Source organism: Anabrus simplex, chromosome 1 (genome assembly GCF_040414725.1).
Source record: "Anabrus simplex isolate iqAnaSimp1 chromosome 1, ASM4041472v1, whole genome shotgun sequence".
Taxonomy (NCBI): domain Eukaryota; kingdom Metazoa; phylum Arthropoda; class Insecta; order Orthoptera; family Tettigoniidae; genus Anabrus; species Anabrus simplex.
The window spans coordinates 1,194,155,183-1,194,175,397 of record NC_090265.1 but is presented as its reverse complement, the minus strand read 5'-3'; the positions used below and the strand labels follow the sequence as shown (position 1 = coordinate 1,194,175,397).

General features: G+C 38.6%; 1 protein-coding gene across 2 annotated transcripts in view; it reads left to right on the top strand.

Annotated features, from left to right (window-relative positions):
* Positions 1–20,215, top strand: part of Uck (Uridine-cytidine kinase) — a 426,265-nt gene that overhangs the window by 175,449 nt on the left and 230,601 nt on the right. For both annotated transcript variants that reach the window (XM_067151412.2, XM_067151421.2), the window contains exons 5-6: positions 855–952; positions 11,082–11,130. In XM_067151412.2, the coding sequence (XP_067007513.1) occupies positions 855–952; positions 11,082–11,130 (147 nt within the window). The remainder of the gene's footprint in view (positions 1–854; positions 953–11,081; positions 11,131–20,215) is intronic.

The following is a 20,215-nucleotide window of genomic DNA, read 5'->3' as shown; positions in this document are numbered from 1 at the left end:
AACCCACTGTCTGCCAGATGCAAGCTCACAGCCACGCGCCTCTAACCACACGGCCAACCCACCCAGTCTTTTTATTAGTAGACAACTAGAAAATCATACATCATAGTGGAAAAAATGCTGAAGAAACATTTTTAGCATCTGTTCAAATGAATAGTATAGTTTTAATATAGGTTAAAATAAGTAAATCCATTTTCCTTCCCATTTTACTTCCCCTTTCAACCATCCACATTGATTTTAATTATCATAATTTTTTAAATTCACATAGATTTTAAGCAAAACAAGGTACTCATTAAGATGTTTTTAGAAGATAATATACTTTGTAATTTCACCTAAGTCCCAATATAGCTGAGGATATACAAATGGAACGAAACCTGTATTGTAAACAATGGTTAATTGATTTGCTTAATGGAAATATAAGTATCAAAAAGGTGGAAATTTACTGTTATTGATTCAATGTAAATAAGATTTGATACGGGAAATGAAGCTGATTTCTTGCAATGCAAGACGACCTGTGATTTTTGCATGAAATTCTGAGGAAAAAATATTTTCTTGGATTTGGAAAAATATGGTACGTCAGTATGCTTCCTTGGTACCCTTCGTAAAAGCAGCCTTCTTGGATAAATATGATTTTTTATTTTAGAATGTTTAGCTTTCATATCAGCTGTCAGAAAGTTGATATCCTTCAGAAAAAACACCTATTTTGGAACAGTTGTTTGACTTACATTTTGTTGTTATGGAAACTGTAACCTTCATGCATTTGAACTTCACAAGTAATGCATCACAAAGTCATATTCTCTGAACTCAACTTTTCCTAATAAAAAAAAAAATAATGCTATTCTTAATCTCTTTTCCAGTCCCAAGAGATATTAAGGAGCGGGGCCGAGACTTGGACCAGGTTCTGAACCAGTACATGAACTTTGTGAAGCCAGCATTTGAAGAATTTTGTTCACCAGTAAGTTTTTCTTCTTCTTTTGTATCAGGGGAGATTCAGATAAATAAAAGTATTAAGACATTATTTCCACTCACTCTATTCATAGAAACAGTATCATTTGTAGCTCTTTACTGAATATTTGATTCAAGTAATAATGTTTCTTATATTATTTTAGTGCTAGCTGTTCAGATTTTAACACAGCTGCGTGCCGGCAGGCACAGTAGTTTACTATTCCCCTGCCAAGCGGCAGTGTTCTGGTAGAGGGAATGAAAGACAGCCTTCAAGTCTTTGTGGGTAATTGTATGATGCAACCCAGATGTTGATACAAATTAAATGAAGAGAAGGTAATAATAAGTATGTGGAATAAAAAACTTTTGTTAAAACTATTTAGTTTCAACAAGATGGGCCTAATACATTATTGATGAGTTACAATTTTTCCTATATCTGGGACTGGGGTAATGCTGTTTGGGATATGTTTGTTGATAAAAATTGGTGAAATATTCAGAAAATGATATGATGAAAAGGGGGATGTGATGGTTGAACAGCATTGCCACATTGTTACTGGCTTCTCACCAAGATGGCCATGGTTAATATTCCATCCCGTGCATGTGGGATTTTTAAAATGAAAATCCACATCTGTATGGTTAGGATTGTATGTAAAATTGGAGGTCCCATGGCTGTGATCATGATATCAGTAGTAAAACTGCGAATTTGCATTTAGGTTTGACGAAGAAATCATAAGTGGGCAAATCTTGGAATCTTCTCAGAAAGTCTTCTTTTGAAGACCCATTTACTCCGATATACTCTTTTAAGTTTACTTCATCCTGAACTGATGCAAAATCTAGGAAATGCCTTGGATCTTCACTTTCTAATTAGTACACCCATATTTGCAGTTTTATGTCTTGCAGCTGGCACACCAGGGCTAGCCTTGGTGGATCACTGGTGCACTCATTTGGACATCTGAGTTTTTAGTATATTGGACACATTAATGATGTTTTATTATTAACATCTGGCAGTGTGTTGTTTGTTTCTTTCCTTTCAAAGTCTCTCTCAGACCATTAATTTCAGCTGAAATAGATTAAACGGATCTTTTAAATTATACGGCATGGTCTTAATGGCTTTCAATGCATTCCAGAATCTTTTCTCCATCATAATCTTTCTGATTCCTAACTAACCACTCTTTGCGGGTTATCTGCAGGAGACTTCCAGATGTAAAGACATCCTCTGGTAGTTTAAAGATGGAGCTCATGATCACCAGATACTGTTTTCACAAAATTGGACAACCCTGTCTCCCTGTTCGTTTCTGTAATCTAACCTGAAAACTCCAACTACTTTATCCTTTTTACCTTCTCTGAATTTTCTGTTAAGGTCCCCTATTAGTTTGCCCATACTGTTCTTGACTGGTTGAATAAACCTTTCTAGGTCACTGTAGAAGAACTCAATCAAGTCCTTGTTGCTGTCAGCCGTGGTCTCATAAACTTGTATGACAGACATCCTCCGGTATGGCGTTGACTTGGAGTTTGATGATGCGGTCACTGCAGGCCATTACTATCTTGCTGACCTAGTCCATTTCTTTGGTCATGATGAGCACAACTCCATTGCGATGCTGCATGCTTTTCTCCCCACAGTAATAAATGGGGTGTTCATCCACTAGGAACTTTCCTGAGCCTGCCTACCTCATTTTGCTAATATTGAGCATTTCGGCATTCAGTCTCTTAATTTCCAGGATGGTGTTGTGTAGTTTGCCGGGTGCAAGCAAACTACGGGCATTGTATGTTGCCATGATAATGGGATTATCTAATATATGCAGTATGGGAGATACTTCAAATCCTTTCCCCACTGTTTTTTAGTTTTACTGCGAATAAGCAATAGGAAGAAGCTTACCGTCTCAGTTTTGATTTATGACTCCTCCAACAGCAACGTCAGAGGCGTCCATAGAAACTTCAAAAGGTAAGTCAAAATCAGGTATTTGAAGAATAGGAGCCCTGGTTAAAGCAGATTTGAGAGAAAGGAATGCAGTTTGCTGCTGTTCTCCCCAGTGAAATTTCATATGTTTCCATTTAAGTAAGTTAAGTGGCTCAGATATGTGGGAATAGTGGGGGATAAATTTACTATAAAAGCCAACCATAACTAAAAATGTTCGTAACTGTTTCAAATTTTTAGGTGGAGTAATATGATCAATTGCAGAAACACGATCAGGGACAACAGATATACCGTTACCTGAAAGAATGTGCCCCAAAAACTTAATAGAAGTCTGAGCTGAAACAATTTTGGAAGGATTTACGGTAAGATTAACAGACCGTAAACGAGAGAGTACTTCACAAAGATGTTTAATGTTAGTATCAAAGTCAGGACTATAAATCAAAAGGTCATCTACATACGGAAATAGATACCGATATTTTATGTCGGCAAAAAGATGGTAAACAAATCTTTGTGAGTATCAAAGTCAGGACTATAAATCAAAAGGTCATCTACATACGGAAATAGATACCGATATTTTATGTCGGCAAAAAGATGGTCAACAAATCTTTGCATGATTTGTGAACCTAGATTAAATCCGAAAGGTACTTTTGTAAACTGATACAGACCCGTGGGTGTAATAAAAGCAGTATACTTAGGGCTGCTATCATCTAAGGGTAGCTGATTATACGCAGAGTTGAAATTTAAGAGGGAAAAATATTGTGCATTGGTAAAATGCTGAAAAGCAGTTTGAACTTTAGGCACTGGGTAAGCATCGTAGAGAATCTTGGAATTATTTTTCGATAGTCGACTATAAATCTAAAGGATCCATCAGGTTTATCAACAGTGAACGTGGGAGAGGCATAATCAGAAGTGGAGGGTACAAGAGTGTTATCAGCAAGCATTTTGTCGACAAGTTGATTAAGGATTTTCATTCTAGGTGGGCTCAAGTGATACGGGAGTGATACGGGAGAAAGCGAACAGGAGTGGTGTCAGTGAGATCAATACGATCGTGGAAATTAGTAACAGTTCCTAGTTTAGTGGTTACAACATCAGAAAACTCAATTAACAAATTATCAAGTTGATCAGACTGAGAACAATTACAATACACATAATCCTGGCGAACAGAAGGAAGATGTGAAAGAGGGAAATCTGAATAATTTCATAATGGAATCCTAATGTCCAAAAAATTAAAACGAATAGAGGAATTACGAGAATCAAGTACCAAACCAGTGTGATGAAAAAAAATCATATCCCAGAATTAGTGGATATGATAAGTTTTCTACAACATTAAAAGAGTAGTGCCAAGAAAAATGTTGAATTTTGAGGTTAAGCAATATCTGGCCAAGGGTCTGAAGTACATTATTCGATGCAGAAGTACACAGAAGTGAAGACAGAAAAAGTTGAAGATGATAAAAGGTATTCTGAAGAGATTGAAAAAGTTTTGGACTGATTAAAGAAGTAGTCGAACCAGAATCTAAAAGTGCAATAGTAGGAATATTGTGAAGCAAGATCACAATATGAGACATCCTGGGTAATGGGCAAAAAGTATGAGAACCATATTCTACACTCGTAGTACAAGGGCTAATAGAACGAGGAGGCAGCCGAGTAGAAGAGGTTTTATGGTGAAAAGGATGTATTTGATTAGGCAGATTTGTCCCTTGAGCTCATCCACTGCCTACGGACGGGGATTGTAGGCGTTTCCCGGAATAGGAGAAGCACAGTTTTTAGCTATATGCCCCGTACCTTTACAGCGGTAACAAATAATTGGTTTACTAACTATAGCAGGACGAGGCATTGGTAATGATATCGTTGCCGGGGGATAGGTAGCGGAGGGAGGTAAGACGGGTGGTGGTACATGAGCATAGTAGGAAATATTGGCATATGAATAAGTCGTATGAGCTTGTGCTGCGGTATACAATTGTAGCAAGGAGGTAGGAAGGGAATGAACTTGAAGAAGCTGTCGAAAAGAAGGCACAGCATAAAATGTAACAACTGATATCAATTCTGATGGGTTATTAGCGATGTTAAGGACATCACTAAAGGTAAGAATGGAATCTAAATAGTTGTGTATAGGTTCGTCAGAACGTTGATGACGGCAAACAAATTCCAAACTTAATTTGTGACGTACTTCATAAGGTAGGAAATAATTATGAAGACAAGTTCGAAATTGAGCCCAGTCGCCGTATTTTCAAGCCAAAAATTGGTTAAATATCCAGTAGTTATAAAGGTTAATGAGCTGAGAAAATGGGGCAAGTTGAGCTTTTAGGTATTTACGAACGGAAAATAACCAAATAGTTAAATTTCGAGGATCTGTATCCATTAAGGTAGGCACTTGTGTTAACGATTGTTTAATCATTTTGAGATTAAGTGAGTGAGTAAGTGGATTTGAAGAAATAGGCGATGAAGTGAATGGCCTAGAAGGTTCAGGATGTAAATGATGAGTGGTAGTTGAAAGTTTTGGTTTCAAGTCTTGGTCAAGAAGATTTGGAGTGTTAGAATGCGAAGACGAAAAAATAGCGAATGAAGGGTCTAAGGATGAAGTATCATCAAAAGAAATTAAATCTGCACAAGGTGAATTAGGTAGAGACTGAAAAGCCGGGGGTGAAGATGAGTAGTCATCAGAAGAATATAACGGAAAATTACCAGAAAAGGTTGCCATGTTCAGAAAAAAAGAACGGCTTTATAGTAAGAAGAACGAAATAAGATCAATGATTAAATACCGGAGGAATCGTAAAACGATAGAGTAAGAATAATAGAAAGTCAACACTAAATAAATTGGATAAGGTAATCTGCTACCATTTTGTTACAAATTAGCAGTGTATATGGAATCAAACTTGTTTGACAGGCTATCCAAAGAGAAAAGGGCTGAGACCAATGAGAGGTCAGTGGAAGGAATAAGAATAAGAATATTTAATCAAAACTACGTATTCTTTCCACTTGAAAGATAACCTAAATCACAACATAGCATTCTGTAACATAATACATTTATGAAACAATCATTCCGAACAACGTATTTACAAGAAATCCCTAGACCATTTACAAAATGTTGTATTAAATGAAGCAATTCAAAAGGACATAGCAAACTGCAAGTCTCGGCGTAACAGAATAAATGGAACATAGTTTCCAAAAATGAACCAAAAGAGAAGCAAGGCAGTGGGAAAGGGGAAGGGGATTGTGGGATCACAACAGTGGGAGTCGCCTAAACACTTTTAAGTTGCAGAGTAGAAAATCAGTTGATATTAAAGGTTGTCATGTACAGGCCTTGTGTTCAGTCATCCAAAAACTCTTGAGTCAATTGATTAATTGGAGGTCATATCTTGTTGGAAAGAAACACTGATGTAAAACTAGAAACCGGCCTTAGAAACAAAAGTAAGTTTAAGGTGCTGGCTGCCAAAATCCATTAGATAAACAATGATGATAATGATAATAATAAATAAAGCACTCTGTTGCTCACCCAATGCAGTAGGAAAATAAACAGTTTCCCAGCAAAATACTGGGAACCCATTGGACGACCCTCCAACCTCACTCGGTATCAGCGCTGGACTCAAGACCGAGCGATTGGGGGACAGATTTATACCACCACAGAAAGTTCGAGAAGAAAGCACACATGACATCGAGAAACATCAGACGGTGACGCAGCGGGTGACGTAATCCAGTTGTAGGTTAGTATGCAGTGAGCTGTTCAGCAGGACGGTCACAAGGCGAGACGGCAGCGAATGTACAAGGCCGATTACATGAGTGTTGATGGCAGTGAGTAGATCAAAACAAGTAGAGTTTGTGATGATGGCAGCCGTAATTAGGTGAGTGGCCGTTACATGTATAAGGAGCAATTATGCTGTGCGCTGTATGGAAGCTTACTACAGACTAACCAAGATCATGACATCACTTGGCAGGCTATATAGGTGAGTTGGCTATTGCATCATCCTCTTGCATAAGACAACACGGAAAAACTGGCAACTTGACTGAGGCTCGCACTGTAGGTGCCAGTTCTTATTTTTAAACGTCATTCCTCAGGAGATAACTGCTGCTTGTCCCGCCCCCTAATGATCTGGAAATAATGGAGTAATAATGGCATGTTCATCATCATCATCATCATCATCATAGAACCTCTCCAGCCTGCTGGGTAGAGTGGTGTTGAACGAGTCTTCGCCATCGTTGTCCGTCCACAAATGTCTTCTCTCTCACTGCTGACTTCCAATTCCCTCCTCTTCTTTCTACATCCTCTCTCAGCTGGAATAGCCATCTCTTCCTAAATCTTCCCACAGGGCTTCTTCCTTCAGCCCTTCTTTCTAGGCATGCATGTGGTGGTCTTGTTTTCAGGCATTTGCTTTACATCGCCATACCATGTTAGTCTCGAAATCGTTATCTTCTCTTCTATCGAGCCCACTTCCAGTTCTGTTCTGATCCAAACATAGTTCTTGCGTCTTTTTTGGAGGGTAGTTTGTAGAAACTTCATTTCCCGGGCTTGCAATTTATGACTACTAAATACTCTCTCTTTTAGTGTACATTTTTGTAGACTGTATATGAGAATGGGCACAAAGTGTGACTTATACAGAATCATCTTGGTTCTCATGGGCATTTTGTTATCACAAAGTAGATATCTTACGAGGTTGTAGAAGTTGGAAATGCTAGCCACTCTGTTTACTATTTCTTTATCTGCAGTACCACTGCTGGAAATCATACTCCCGAGGTATTTGAATACCTGTACACATTGAATGTTTACACCTTCCAGTTTTAGCTGGCAGCCTGTATCTTTCCTACTCATTTTCAGTGCAACAGTTTTTATTGTGCTAACTTTCATCTGATACTGTTTGAATTTTGCCACCCATTGTTTCAGCCTAGTTGTAACTCTACCTCTTTTCTCTCCCCAGATGGCTACACACACACACACACACACACACACACACACACACACACACACTCTCTCTCTCTCTCTCTCTCTCTCTCTCTCTCTCTCTCTCTCTCTCTCTTTCTCTCTCTCTTTCTCTCTCTCTCTCTACAGTTCTTGTACAACATTTGGACCTGTAACTCAAAGTTATGCAGAACATTACACTGACACGTACTCATTATGCCCACATAAAACTAGTTGCTGTAGTAAAAACCTGAACTTAAGTCATCTCCTTAAAGAATAAGCCTTCTCCAAATTTTAATCAAGAGTATATTGTTTGACTAGCCACATGCCATAGCGCTTTGCAGTAAATTTCCACATGTTCATACACTGCCACCTTCAAACAGATAGGCTCTCTCGTTATCAATACCATCCCATTTCTAAATCTATTTCTTTTCAGCTCCCAACAAGCTTGTTTCTGCTTCCCATCTTCGTTAGAAGGGCAGACTTCAACACTCGTTGAGAGGCTATCTGGGTGATCTTCAGTCTTGATGTGGGAAAGGTTGGATAAGTCAGAAAAAAGCTGTATAAACACAGGGAAATGGAAGAGACAAAAAGATTAAGATGACTATGAATGATAAAAAACTAGAAACATTGGACAAACCCAAAAGGGAAAAAGGAACCTAACAGGACAATATATACTGTAGGATAAAACAGTAACATGTCAGCATCCTCTTGTGTGTTCCTATTCATGTTCCTGCTTTTCTGTATGACTTGATTTCTGTGATGTACAATCAAACTTCAGTATCTCAAAGTGCTTGAGGAGGGTGAAAATACTGAAAATTTGAGGTATATGAAAACTTGCATACTAATCACTCCACAAAAAAAGATATCTGATACCATTTGAACTTTACCACCCATTCATCCAGCCTAGTTTGTACCTCTGCCTCTGTCTCTCACCAGATGGGGAGTTTTTTTACTTCCAAATTTTTGCCAGTGTCATATTTTTTTTTGCACCTGCAATTTTTATTGTGTTAGACATTTTATTGAATGTCTGTTTTAAGACCAGTTTTGTGATGCCTTAATAAAGAATGTTTTCATTTTAAGATATTTATGAATTCTGATCTTTGAAAAGAAGCCCATCATTTTCCTTTGCCATATTCTTTGTAACACTTTGTTCTTTATGTTCTCTGGCAGATGAACAGCATCAAACACGTCATCACTAACTGATGACTAGAGCCTGGATTTCCATGCACTATCAAATCTCAAAATATGCATGCATGCATGCATGCACTATCATATGGTAAAACATGCACAATAAACTGGATAATATGCACTATCAAAACTCAGTTCCTTTTGAAACATTTCACAACTACTGTAATTTCTCCAAATTTTTCTTGATTTAAGCTCATCTGCTTATCTGTCAGCACATTCTTAAGCACCGAAAATGATCTTTCTACATCACAAGAAGTGACAGGTGCATACTTAAATGAAGACATTTAGGACAGAGTGAGGTCAAATTGTACATTTTTGCATTTTCACCACAATACATCTTATTATATGTTTGACTAATTCAGAGTCAGGATTTGAATGGATCACTTTGCTCGACCTGTCTCTAGCTTTACATGTAATTATTCACATGTCTCGAGCTGCCGCAGCTACTTCTCCATGGGATGATTGCAGATACTTTTGAATGTTTTCAGTAACTGGTAACGATTGCTTGCTGTGATATCAAAGACGTGTTCCGGGTAGGAAATTTCAGGGTAACAACGAAAGAGGGTTCAATGCAAAACCATGGTTTGTAAGCTGCTATCTCAGTAACACAGCATCACAGAAGTGTGATACAAGTTTGGTTTTGTTCGTCTAACATAGAGTAACAAATAAGCCATCAATGAGTAATGCACAATTTAAGGTTAGCAATATATATATATATATATGGGACACGTTATTCCTAACAATTAGAGAGATCAATGTGGGGATTTCTGGCTTACGTCAATGTCTACTCAACCAACAGATAAGAAAGTGCTTCGTTAATTGGATTATACGACCTCTACCGTACGTACCAACTTTGGTTGTAACACAGGATGCCAGGAATACATTATCTCCATTTCTCAGTAATACACATACTGTATAACATGGAAAAAGTGGTCCCAAATTCTGCACACCATCATTCATAAAATGCACTATCATGCAAGTTAACATTATATATGTGTCAAAGTCAGAAGAAAAGTCATATTATGCAATATTAAATGTCCAAATATTTGCTATTAATTCCAAAATCTTCAAAATATGCATTATGCTTGAATTTTCCCCAAAAAAGGCAAAGACATGCAAACATGCAGGGGAAAAAGAACGGTTATTTGGAATCATAAGCATCATAAGCCATAAAACGAATATTTGCAAAGTTTGAGAAATGTAACCAGCTTATTTAAAAACATGCATCCGCATAGAAATCCGGGCTCTGCTGATGACTGAACAAAGCTGTGAAATGTGGCCATAGCTTAAGTAACCCAGCAGATCTTGACCTCCCAACTTACACATTACCCCATACTGTAAACAGCTTCCTGAGGGTTGCAAAGTACCCTAAAGTAGGATTTTAAGCTCTGCTCTAAGTTGCGAAGTCCATTCCCGTAAGGTGCTATGGCATTTGGCTAGTCAAACAATACACTCTTGACTAAAATTTAGAGAATGCTTATTCTTTAAGGAGATGACTTAACTTTAGATTTCTACTTTGTTTTTTTGTTTTGCTATTTGCTTGATGTCGCACCAACACAGAGAGGTCTTTTGGCGACAATGGGACTGGAAAGGCCTAGGAGTGGGAAGGAAGCGGCCGTGGTCTTAATTAAGGTACAGCTCCAGCATTTGCCTGGTGTGAGTATGGGAAACCATGGAAAACCATCTTCAGGGCTGCCGACAGTGGGGTTCGAACCCACTATCTCCCGGGTGCAAGCTCACAGTTGCGCAACCCTAACCGCACGGCCAACTTGCCCGGTAGATTTCTAGTACAGCTACTAGTTTTTTGTGGGGATAATGAGTACTCATAAGTATAATGTTCCGCACAAACTTTGAGTTACAGAAACATATTTTACATCTGGGCTTGAAATCTCCTGTGTGATATCAAAAAATTTTAGTAATAGAACTTTGAGAGAATATATGTAGCACATGAAATACATAAGATACTGTCGCGGAACAAACATTACTTCAAGATATCAAAAATTTGGGTTATAGACATTCTAGTTTTATAAGTGTGACTGTAGTTATTGTTCTTTCAAGCATTGAGTTCTGCACCAAGGATTCCATTATAACCTTACCGTAAAATATAGCATCAGTACTTACTTACTTTGTCTTTTTTTTTTCCAGACCAAGAAATATGCCGATGTGATAATACCTCGGGGTGCAGACAACCATGGTAAGTTAATTAGGTATTATTCATGTGCATCTGCTTTGTATTGGAGTGAGTTCATTAGTAACGTGTTAAAAAGGAAGAAAGGAATAATAATAAAGGTTTGCTATGTTTTCTTATAGATATCTTCAGTTTATTAGAAGAGAAATGAGCCTGAAATGTTATGTTGTGTGTACTATCCTCTTTCAGACTGTGGGAAATGGATTTATTTTTTCAACATTATGACAGTACATGGAGAATTTGCTATATTAAAATAGGCGGAAAGTTAGCAACAGTCATCATACTCGGTGCATTTCTATACATCATATAGTTAACTATGATTTATTTCTTACTAGCTGTTCTGTACCAGTCATTGATGGATTTGTTTTTGTAATTGCTGTAGAAATGCCATCTGACATTAACCTTTTTTTTTTTTTTTTTTTTTTTGCTAGTTGCTTTACAAGTAACTAATCTCATATCTGTTCCGTATTGAAGATAACAATACGTAAAATTCTTTCAAGAATAAAATTTACTGTGTCCACCTATTCAATACAGTTATATTTAATCTCTACAGACCTACAAGTAGGATTTAATCTCTACAGAATATAATTGTATTGAATAGGTGGACACAGTAAATTTTATTCTTGAAAGAATTTTACTTATAGTTGTTTTGCATCACACCGACACAGATAGGTCTTATGGCGACGATGGAACAGGAAAGGCCTAGGAATGGGAAGGAAGTGGCCATGGTGTGAAAATGGGATACCATGGAAAACCATCTTCAGGGCCGCTGACAGTAGGGTTCGAACCCACTATCTCCCGGATGCGAGCTCACAGCTCATTAACCTTTTAAGTGCTGAGTTACCAGTCGACTGTTTGGTACCTCACTGCTGAGTTTTTCATTCGTATGTAAAAAAAAAATTGCAGAAGCCTCAATTTTTAACTTATTAGTTGGGTGATCAGCTTAAAATTTTAATAAATGTTGGTTCTTTATAAATCTAAATGCAAATGGAAAATCCTACACTTACGTTCAATATTATTTTGAGAGAAAACAAAATTACACCTTTTGTGCCCACACGTACATTATTATACAAAGTAAAGAGCCCAAAATAAAATTATTTCCTAAAATCTGTAGGCAACTAATACATGTCACTTCTTACCAGTACTTAAGTTGATATTTTAAAATACTTTCTAAACCTGGAATGTGGTGACAGCTCAATGTTTTCCACCAGTTGTTTGTGATACCGATTTGTTTCATCAATAATCAGCTGCACCATCTCCACTGGCAGAATAGTTTTTTTTAAAAAAAATCAATGATTTTGGGGTTGTCATCAAACACTACTTGGCTCCCAGAGTCTGTCACAGTTACTTGAAAGTCTGGTGGAGAAAAGTCATCCTTCTGCCACAACAGTAGTGATGAAATAGCTTGTGAACTTGCTTTTTTCTTCCTTCGTTTAGAAGGCGGCTCAGTTTATTTCTCACCAATATTTTCAGCACTCTGTATCACTCTCACTATCAAAATCACTTAACAATTCATTAAAATCATCATCTTTATCATTTTCCGGTGTGGTTAGTAACTGAAAGATTCTTTGATCCGAAATAACATCGCTGCGGGAGCAACTAGTTTGTTGTTCCGCCATGCTTGTTTACATCACAGCTGAGCTCCACAGATGTCTACAAAAAGCTCAGTAAGATACTTCCTGAAGTTATAAGCTCTGACCAATTAGTTCTGCATAATGCCCAACAGATGGCAGAATGTGTCAGAGTTCGAATCGGCATTCGAGAGAGGGAACCAGTAAACTAAAAAAATTAAAGTTCTCGTGCACCGTCTATAGATGGGCGTAGCAGAGCTGGACCGGCCGCATTAGCCCGTCTATAATCCAATTAATTGAAGGAACAAGAATCCACCTGATCGATACTTTCACTTTTATTTAGCCTTAGGCTATTTCAATAGACATTAAATTAAAAGTTCAGAACATGTTTCGAATGCATTGCATTCATCATCAGCTGCTTACATTTGGCAAAAGTAAAATTAGCTAAGAACAGTCTCACAATTTTCTTAAAACCTTAAAAACAAGTGTTAGTAGTGCGTGTGGTGTGAATGGATGTGGCGGGGTGGGGGTAGAAGGGGGGGGGGGGGGAATGCATTGAAGGCGATTGTTAGTTAAACTATGACTTATTATTAAAAATCTTAATGTTAAAAACACTGATGGACTAAAATATAGTTCACTGTAAGTCTTGGGAATTTTCCATAAGTTCGTTGATTACTGAAGAACTTGTATGCACTATGTGAAGTATTTCTGTTGAGCTGTTGGTAAAAAGTTTCTTTAAGAAGGCATCCGGTGTTTTCACGTCTCTTATCTCCTGTTGGGTGGAGAGGTGTGGCTTGTTTCGAATATGAAGTTTGCTATTTGTAGTTTGAATAGAAAAAAGTTGGATCATCTGTATCACGACCCTTGTCTTGCGTGTAAGTTTAACTTCCCGTACTACGGGAGTGGGTTTAATCCGGCTCCAATACAAGGTTGAAGGCAGCCAAGACAAGGGTCGTGATACAGATGATCCAACTTTTTTCTATTCAAACTACAAATAGCAAACTTCATATTCGAAACAAGCCACACCTCTCCACACAACAGGAGATAAGAGACGTGAAAACACCGGATGCCTTCTTAAGGAAACTTTTTACCAACAGCTCAACAGAAATACTTCACATAGTGCATACAAGTTCTTCAGTAATCAACGAACTTATGGAAAATTCCCAAGACTTATAGTGAACTATATTTTAGTCCATCAGTGTTTTTAACATTAAGATTTTTAATAATAAGTCATAGTTTAACTAACAATCGCCTTCAATGCATTCCCCCCCCCCCCTTCTACCCCCACCCCCTCACATCCATTCACACACGCACTACTAACGCTTGTTTTTAAGGTTTTAAGAAAATTGTGAGACTGTTCTTAGCTAATTTTACTTTTGCCAAATGTAAGCAGCTGATGATGAATGCAATGCATTCGAAACATGTTATGAACTTTTAATTTAATGTCTATTGAAATAGCCTAAGGCTAAATAAAAGTGAAAGTATCGATCAGGTGGATTCTTGTTCCTTCAATTAATTGGATCATATAGTCGATACGGATATGAAGTGGATAGTATGTAACAGCCCGTCTATAGGCGGGCGTAGCACTCATCGGGTTAATGAGTGGTAACAGAAATGGCTGAGGACGCCTCAGCTAATAACGATAAGCAGTGTAATATTGTTGATAAGTTTTACAGACTTAAGACATTGCAGGCCATTGTTTTCTTCTGGCTTGGTGATATTAGAGCATTCACGGCCTAAGCATTCTGCCTCACCCCACTTTTAATTCTATTTCCCCTCATTTTTCAAGTTGTTTCTTCACACTTTTCTTCTCATTTTGATAGCATCATTATTAATTATCTTCATGATCAGTAAGGTTTATTGACCATGATTTTCAGCTTATAAAAGCAATCACTGCAATGAACACCACTGTCGTCAGTTACTTCGTTACAGTGATGACTGTCAGCGTAGCTCACCATTGATGGACTTAGCAATAAAAATATAAACTTGTTAGTATCTCCATTATTATAGCTTTTATGGTAAAATTGTGTCTGATATAAGATTGGAAATTGGATTTTCTATAATTTTTGTTATGTACATTTTTAGATGGAACTAATATTCCTGTATATGTTCGCGAAAAATGAAATAAATTTTAATATCTCTATTATTATTCCTCATTCAGTAATAATAATTGTAACACGTGGTAACCTTATGCACATGAAAACAGTAAAATAATAAACAAGCAAGGGAAGATAAACAGATACGCTTAACAAGGACAACTAAAATGAATAGACGGACAACAGGATGTGTGGAAGAATGCTGGACAACCCTGCCGGGATCGTAAACTGGTAGTGCTCGAACTCTGAAATGAGATTATCATTTTCTTAAAATATCATTTATTAAACATAACTCCACCGAGCTCGATAATTGCAGTCGCTTAAGTGCGACCAGTATCCAGTATTCGGGAGATAGTAGGTTCGAACCCCACTGTCGGCAGCCCTGAAAATGGTTTTCCGTGGTTTCCCATTTTCACACCAGGCAAATGCTGGGGCTGTACCTTAATTAAGGCCACGGCCACTTCCTTCCCACTCCCAGCCCTTCCCTGTCCCATCGTCGCCGTAAGACTTATCTGTGTCGGTGCGACGTAAAGCAACTAGCAAAAAAAAAAAAAAAAACTCCTTAGGTTCATTAAACTTCAAAAAATGTTAGAAAAAACATTGTTTAGCCATACAAATCGATGTTTACACAATGTTCATTAATACCCACTAAATTATTTGAAGATATCCTTTACGGTATGTTATTAACCTGAAATCGTCGCCTGACTCACAAATACAGTGACCCTTGCAGTTTGCAGTCTTGGGCTATTAAAAAATTGATATTACATAAAGGTGCTATATTGAGAAACAATTGGAGGCGACCAAATTGACAGCTGTGCTCACATGCACAGGAGGGTTGGTAGGCCTGACCTCAGAACCCAGGTGATGTTCCGTGTGCGAAATAAACGCCGATTGTTTTAAAGATGATATACAGGAATTTACCATTTTAGAACTAAGGTCCAACAGTAGTAATTTCAAAAATACAAGTGAAGTAATGAACGTCAAGGGGATTCTAAGGACATGACCCCTGAAACTAAAAGCCTATGTTGAATTGAAGATTCTCTATTTCAGTGAGCTAGTCCCATTTTACCAAGATGGGCAACAAAGGAAAACACAATGGCACTACTTTATGTTATGATTTACATGGTAAGGTTGCCTGCTCTCATATAAACTACGTATCATAGTGCTGAAAATCGCTTTTTTGACTAAATCATGTAATTGAAGATGCAAGACTGCCCCGGGCAATTCCTGCAAGTGAAACAAGTTCATTTAAAACACGATAACGTAAATAAAATTTATCTTATTCTGACATCAGACCAGGCCTCTTCTTTAGAGCAGGAGCTCGACCGAATCACGTCCGCTCAGACTGAGAATGAAGATCAGAATACCGCTCCCAGCCTTGCGTCTTAAGTCAACCCGCACAATTTATATGTGCCACCCTTCCAAAACAAGGGAAGCAACCAACCAGTCACATGCAGAATTTTAATGAGCAGCCTTCGCCTCTTCATACATGAGGGTAGAATATTTTCTCCACTCTCTGACAATTGCCAGAACACTGACACTTGCCAAACTCCAGAATTCTTTCTGGCATCAAATCCATGCTCTTTGACACAAACCAGAACACGGTAAACAAGGGTTCTTTCTGGTGCCAGCGAGACATGAGAATGAACTACCCAGTACTGCTAAAGGGCGTTCCAACATAATTGTCACCTCTGTACACATTACTGAGATGTACAAAACTGTTTTCTTTATTACAGCAATAATAATAATAATAATAATAAAAAAAAAATAATAGTAATAATACCTACTCTGCGAACCATGTGACCTTGCCACGATGGGAAGGTTTGTGCATCCCAATAAAGCAGATAGCCGAGCCGCAGGTGCAACCATAGTGGCTGTGTATCTGACAAGAGACCAGACTAATAAATGGTTCATCAAAAAGGAAGTAGCAGCCTTTTGGAAGTTGCAAGGGCAACTGATATGGCCTTGTAATAATACTCAACATGACTTAGCTGTATTGATACTGCTACACGGCTGAAACCAACGGGGAAACTACAGTCGTAACTAATTCCAGAGGACACGCAGCTCTCTCTGTATGAATGATATATTGATGATGGCTTCCTCCTGGGTAAAATATTCCAGAGGTAAAATAGTCCCCCATTCGGATCTCCGGGTGGGGACTACACGACGGGAGTGATCATCAGGAAGATGGATACTGACATTCTGCGAGTCGAAGCGTGGAATGTTAGAAGTTTGAATCTTTGTGGTAGGCTACAGAATCTGAAAAGGAAGATGGATAGACTAAAGTTAGATGTATTTGGTATAAGTGAAGTACGTTGGCAGAAAGAACAGGATTTTTGGTCAGGCGACTACAGAATTATCAACACAAAACAAAACTGGGGAAATGCAGGAGTTGGTTTAATAATGAATAAGAAAATAGGGCAACGGACAAGGTACTATGACCAGCATAGTGAAAGAATTATTGTTGTCAAGATACACCAAACCAATGCTCACCACAATAGTGCAGGTCTATATGCCTACTAGTTCAGCGGATGATATGCAAATCGAAAGAATATAAGAAGAGATAGAAGATTTAATACATTATGTAAAAGGTGACGAGAGTCTAATTGTGATGGGAGACTGGAATGCAGTGGTAGGCCAAGGAAGAGAAGGTAATACAGTAGGAGAATTCGGATTGGGACAAAGGCACAAAAGAGGAAGTCGGCTGGTTGAATTCTACACTGAACATAATTTAGTCCTTGCTAATACATGGTTAAAACACCACAAACAACGGCTGTATACGCGGATGAGACCTGGAAACACTGGAAGGTATCAAATAGACTTCATTATGATTAGGCAGAGATTCAGAAACCCGGTATTGGATTGCAAAACTTTCCCAGGTGCAGACATGGACTCTGACCACAGCTTGTTGGTCATGAAATGCCATCTGAAGTTGAAGAAATTGAAGAAAGGAAGGAAAGCATTGAGGCGGGATCTAGACAAGTTGAAAAAAAAAGAGTGTGAGGGATTTTTTCAAGGAACATGTTGCACAAGGACTGAATGAAAAGGCTGAAGGAAACACAATAGAGGAAGAATGGATAGTTATGAAAAATGAGGTCAGTAGGGCTGCTGAAGAAATATTAGGAAGGAACAAAAGATCAACTAAGAATCAGTAGATTACTCAGGGGATACTAGATCTGATTGATGAACAACAAAAATACAAGAATGCAAGAAATGAATAGGGCAGAAAAGAATACGAGCGATTAAAGAATGAAGTCGATAGAAAGTGCAAGATAGCTAAGGAATAATGGCTGAAGGAGAAGTGCTTGGATGTTGGAGGTTGTATGGTCCCAGGAAAGGTAGATGCTGCATACAGGAAAATCAAGGAAACCTTTGGAGAAAGGAAATCTAGATGTATGAATATTAAGAGCTCAGATGGAAAACCACTTCTAGGCAAAGACAACAATGCAAAAGATGGCAGGAACATATCCAGCAGTTGTATCAAGGTAAAAAGGCGGATGATTTGGTACTGGAAGGAGATGCAATGGGAGACCCAATTTTGAGGTCAGAGTTTTGACAGAGCTGTGAGAGACCTAATTAGGAGCAAGGCACCTAAAAATTGATGAAATACCCTTTGAATTACTGACTGCCTTAGGAGAAACCAGCATGCCGTGGTTATTCCATCTAGTGTTTAAGGTGTACAACCTGTGACAATAAAATTCGGTGAATGAAGTCAACGGTCGATCCGGCAACACTGGCAACACGCACTGCTGCACCTGCGTAGCAGGAGGTTTTGACCATCTCGCTCCCAACGTTGTTTAGTTGAGCATTGTGTGTGTGCTGCAAGACTTGTTTGACTCGGTGCGTGTTTAGTGCGTTGGTTCTGAACTGCGAACAGGAACACGAACGACCAAAAGATCAATGTATAGTTTTGTTTTAAGCTTGGCAAGACACTGAAAGAAACGCATGCGATGTTGGTACGTGTTTGTGAAGATCAAGCTCTGCCCTTGAAGTGTGTGTTCGAGTGGTTTGCTCGTTTTCGAGGAGGCCAGGAAAGTGTTTCTGACCGGGCGAGTTGGCTGTGCAGTTAGGGGCGAGGGGCTGTGAGCTTGCATCCAGAAGATAGTGGGTTCGAATCCCACTGTCTGCAGCCCTGAAGGTGGTTTTCCGTTGTTTCCCATTTTCTCACCAGGCAGTTCACCTTAATTAAGGCCATGGTCGCTTCCTTCCAACTCCTAGGGCTTTCCTATCTCATCGTTGCCATAAGACCTATCTGTGTCGGTGTGCCGTAAAGCCACAAAAAAAAAAAAAAGTGTTTCTGGCAATCCCCGTTGCGGAAGACCAGCAACCGCCGTCAGTGACGAAAACATTGAGAAAGTGAGGACATTAATCACGAATGATCGGCGATTAACTGTGTGCATGATAGCGGACGAACTACAGGTTAACCGTGAATCTGTGCAACAAATCCTTACCCACAAGTTAGGGAAGAGGAAAACGTGTTCTCGTCTTGTGCCACATCACTTGACAGATGATCAGAAGCTGGCATATATTAGAGGGGAAGTTTCCATGGTGTGTAGAATTATTTAGTTTATTTTCCAGGTTGAACTGTGTTGTTGTTATCTGTACATTACGTTCAGTTTGCCAACGTTTTGAATACATTGCAGTATTCTTTTTCAAGGCGACTGAAATACCCCTACTTGATCCAAGGTAGTCAGTCTCCCAGGCAGCAGTCACACTATAAGGGTGGTTCCTGACCTTGGTCTTTTATATCCTAGCCTTCTTGGCTGACATAAGCCCCCTGGCTGTCCCGTGAGAATTCTGGAAGGTATGTGTCACAGCGAGGTAGTGGGGCTTGCCCGCACTGTTATGTAATAGGAGGTTCCGACTGCGTGTTAATGTTGTGGTCTGTATGTCTTAAACTATAGGCATCCAAGAATTTATGATTTTGTATCCTTCTAAATTCATATTCAGATGTTTCTTGATTTCGACAGCCTTGCGGATTTTCCTTTCCAGATTCCAAGGGATAGCTGTTAGGATCTTGGTCATGTCAAATGATAACTTGTGTTATCTCTTTTGCGACTGCTGAGTATTCTCATCAGCTGGGCCCAAACCCTGTATTTCTGAGCCTGCAGTACTTGTTCCAGGTAAATTCCTGTCACTTAAGAATTCCCCTTCAGCAGAACTTACTTCACTAAGATCATAATCCTCTCCACTACATTCCAACATTTCATTTATGATGACTAGAGCCCGGATTTCCATGCAAAATTTGCATGCATTCATGCACTATCAAATGACAGAACATGAACAATAAACTGGAAAATTTGCACTATAAAGATTCACTTCAACATGGTTATATTTTCACTGCCTTTTGAAACATTGTATAACAACGAATTTCTCCCCATTTTCTTCAAGTTCATTTGTTTATCTGACAGAACATCCCTGAAC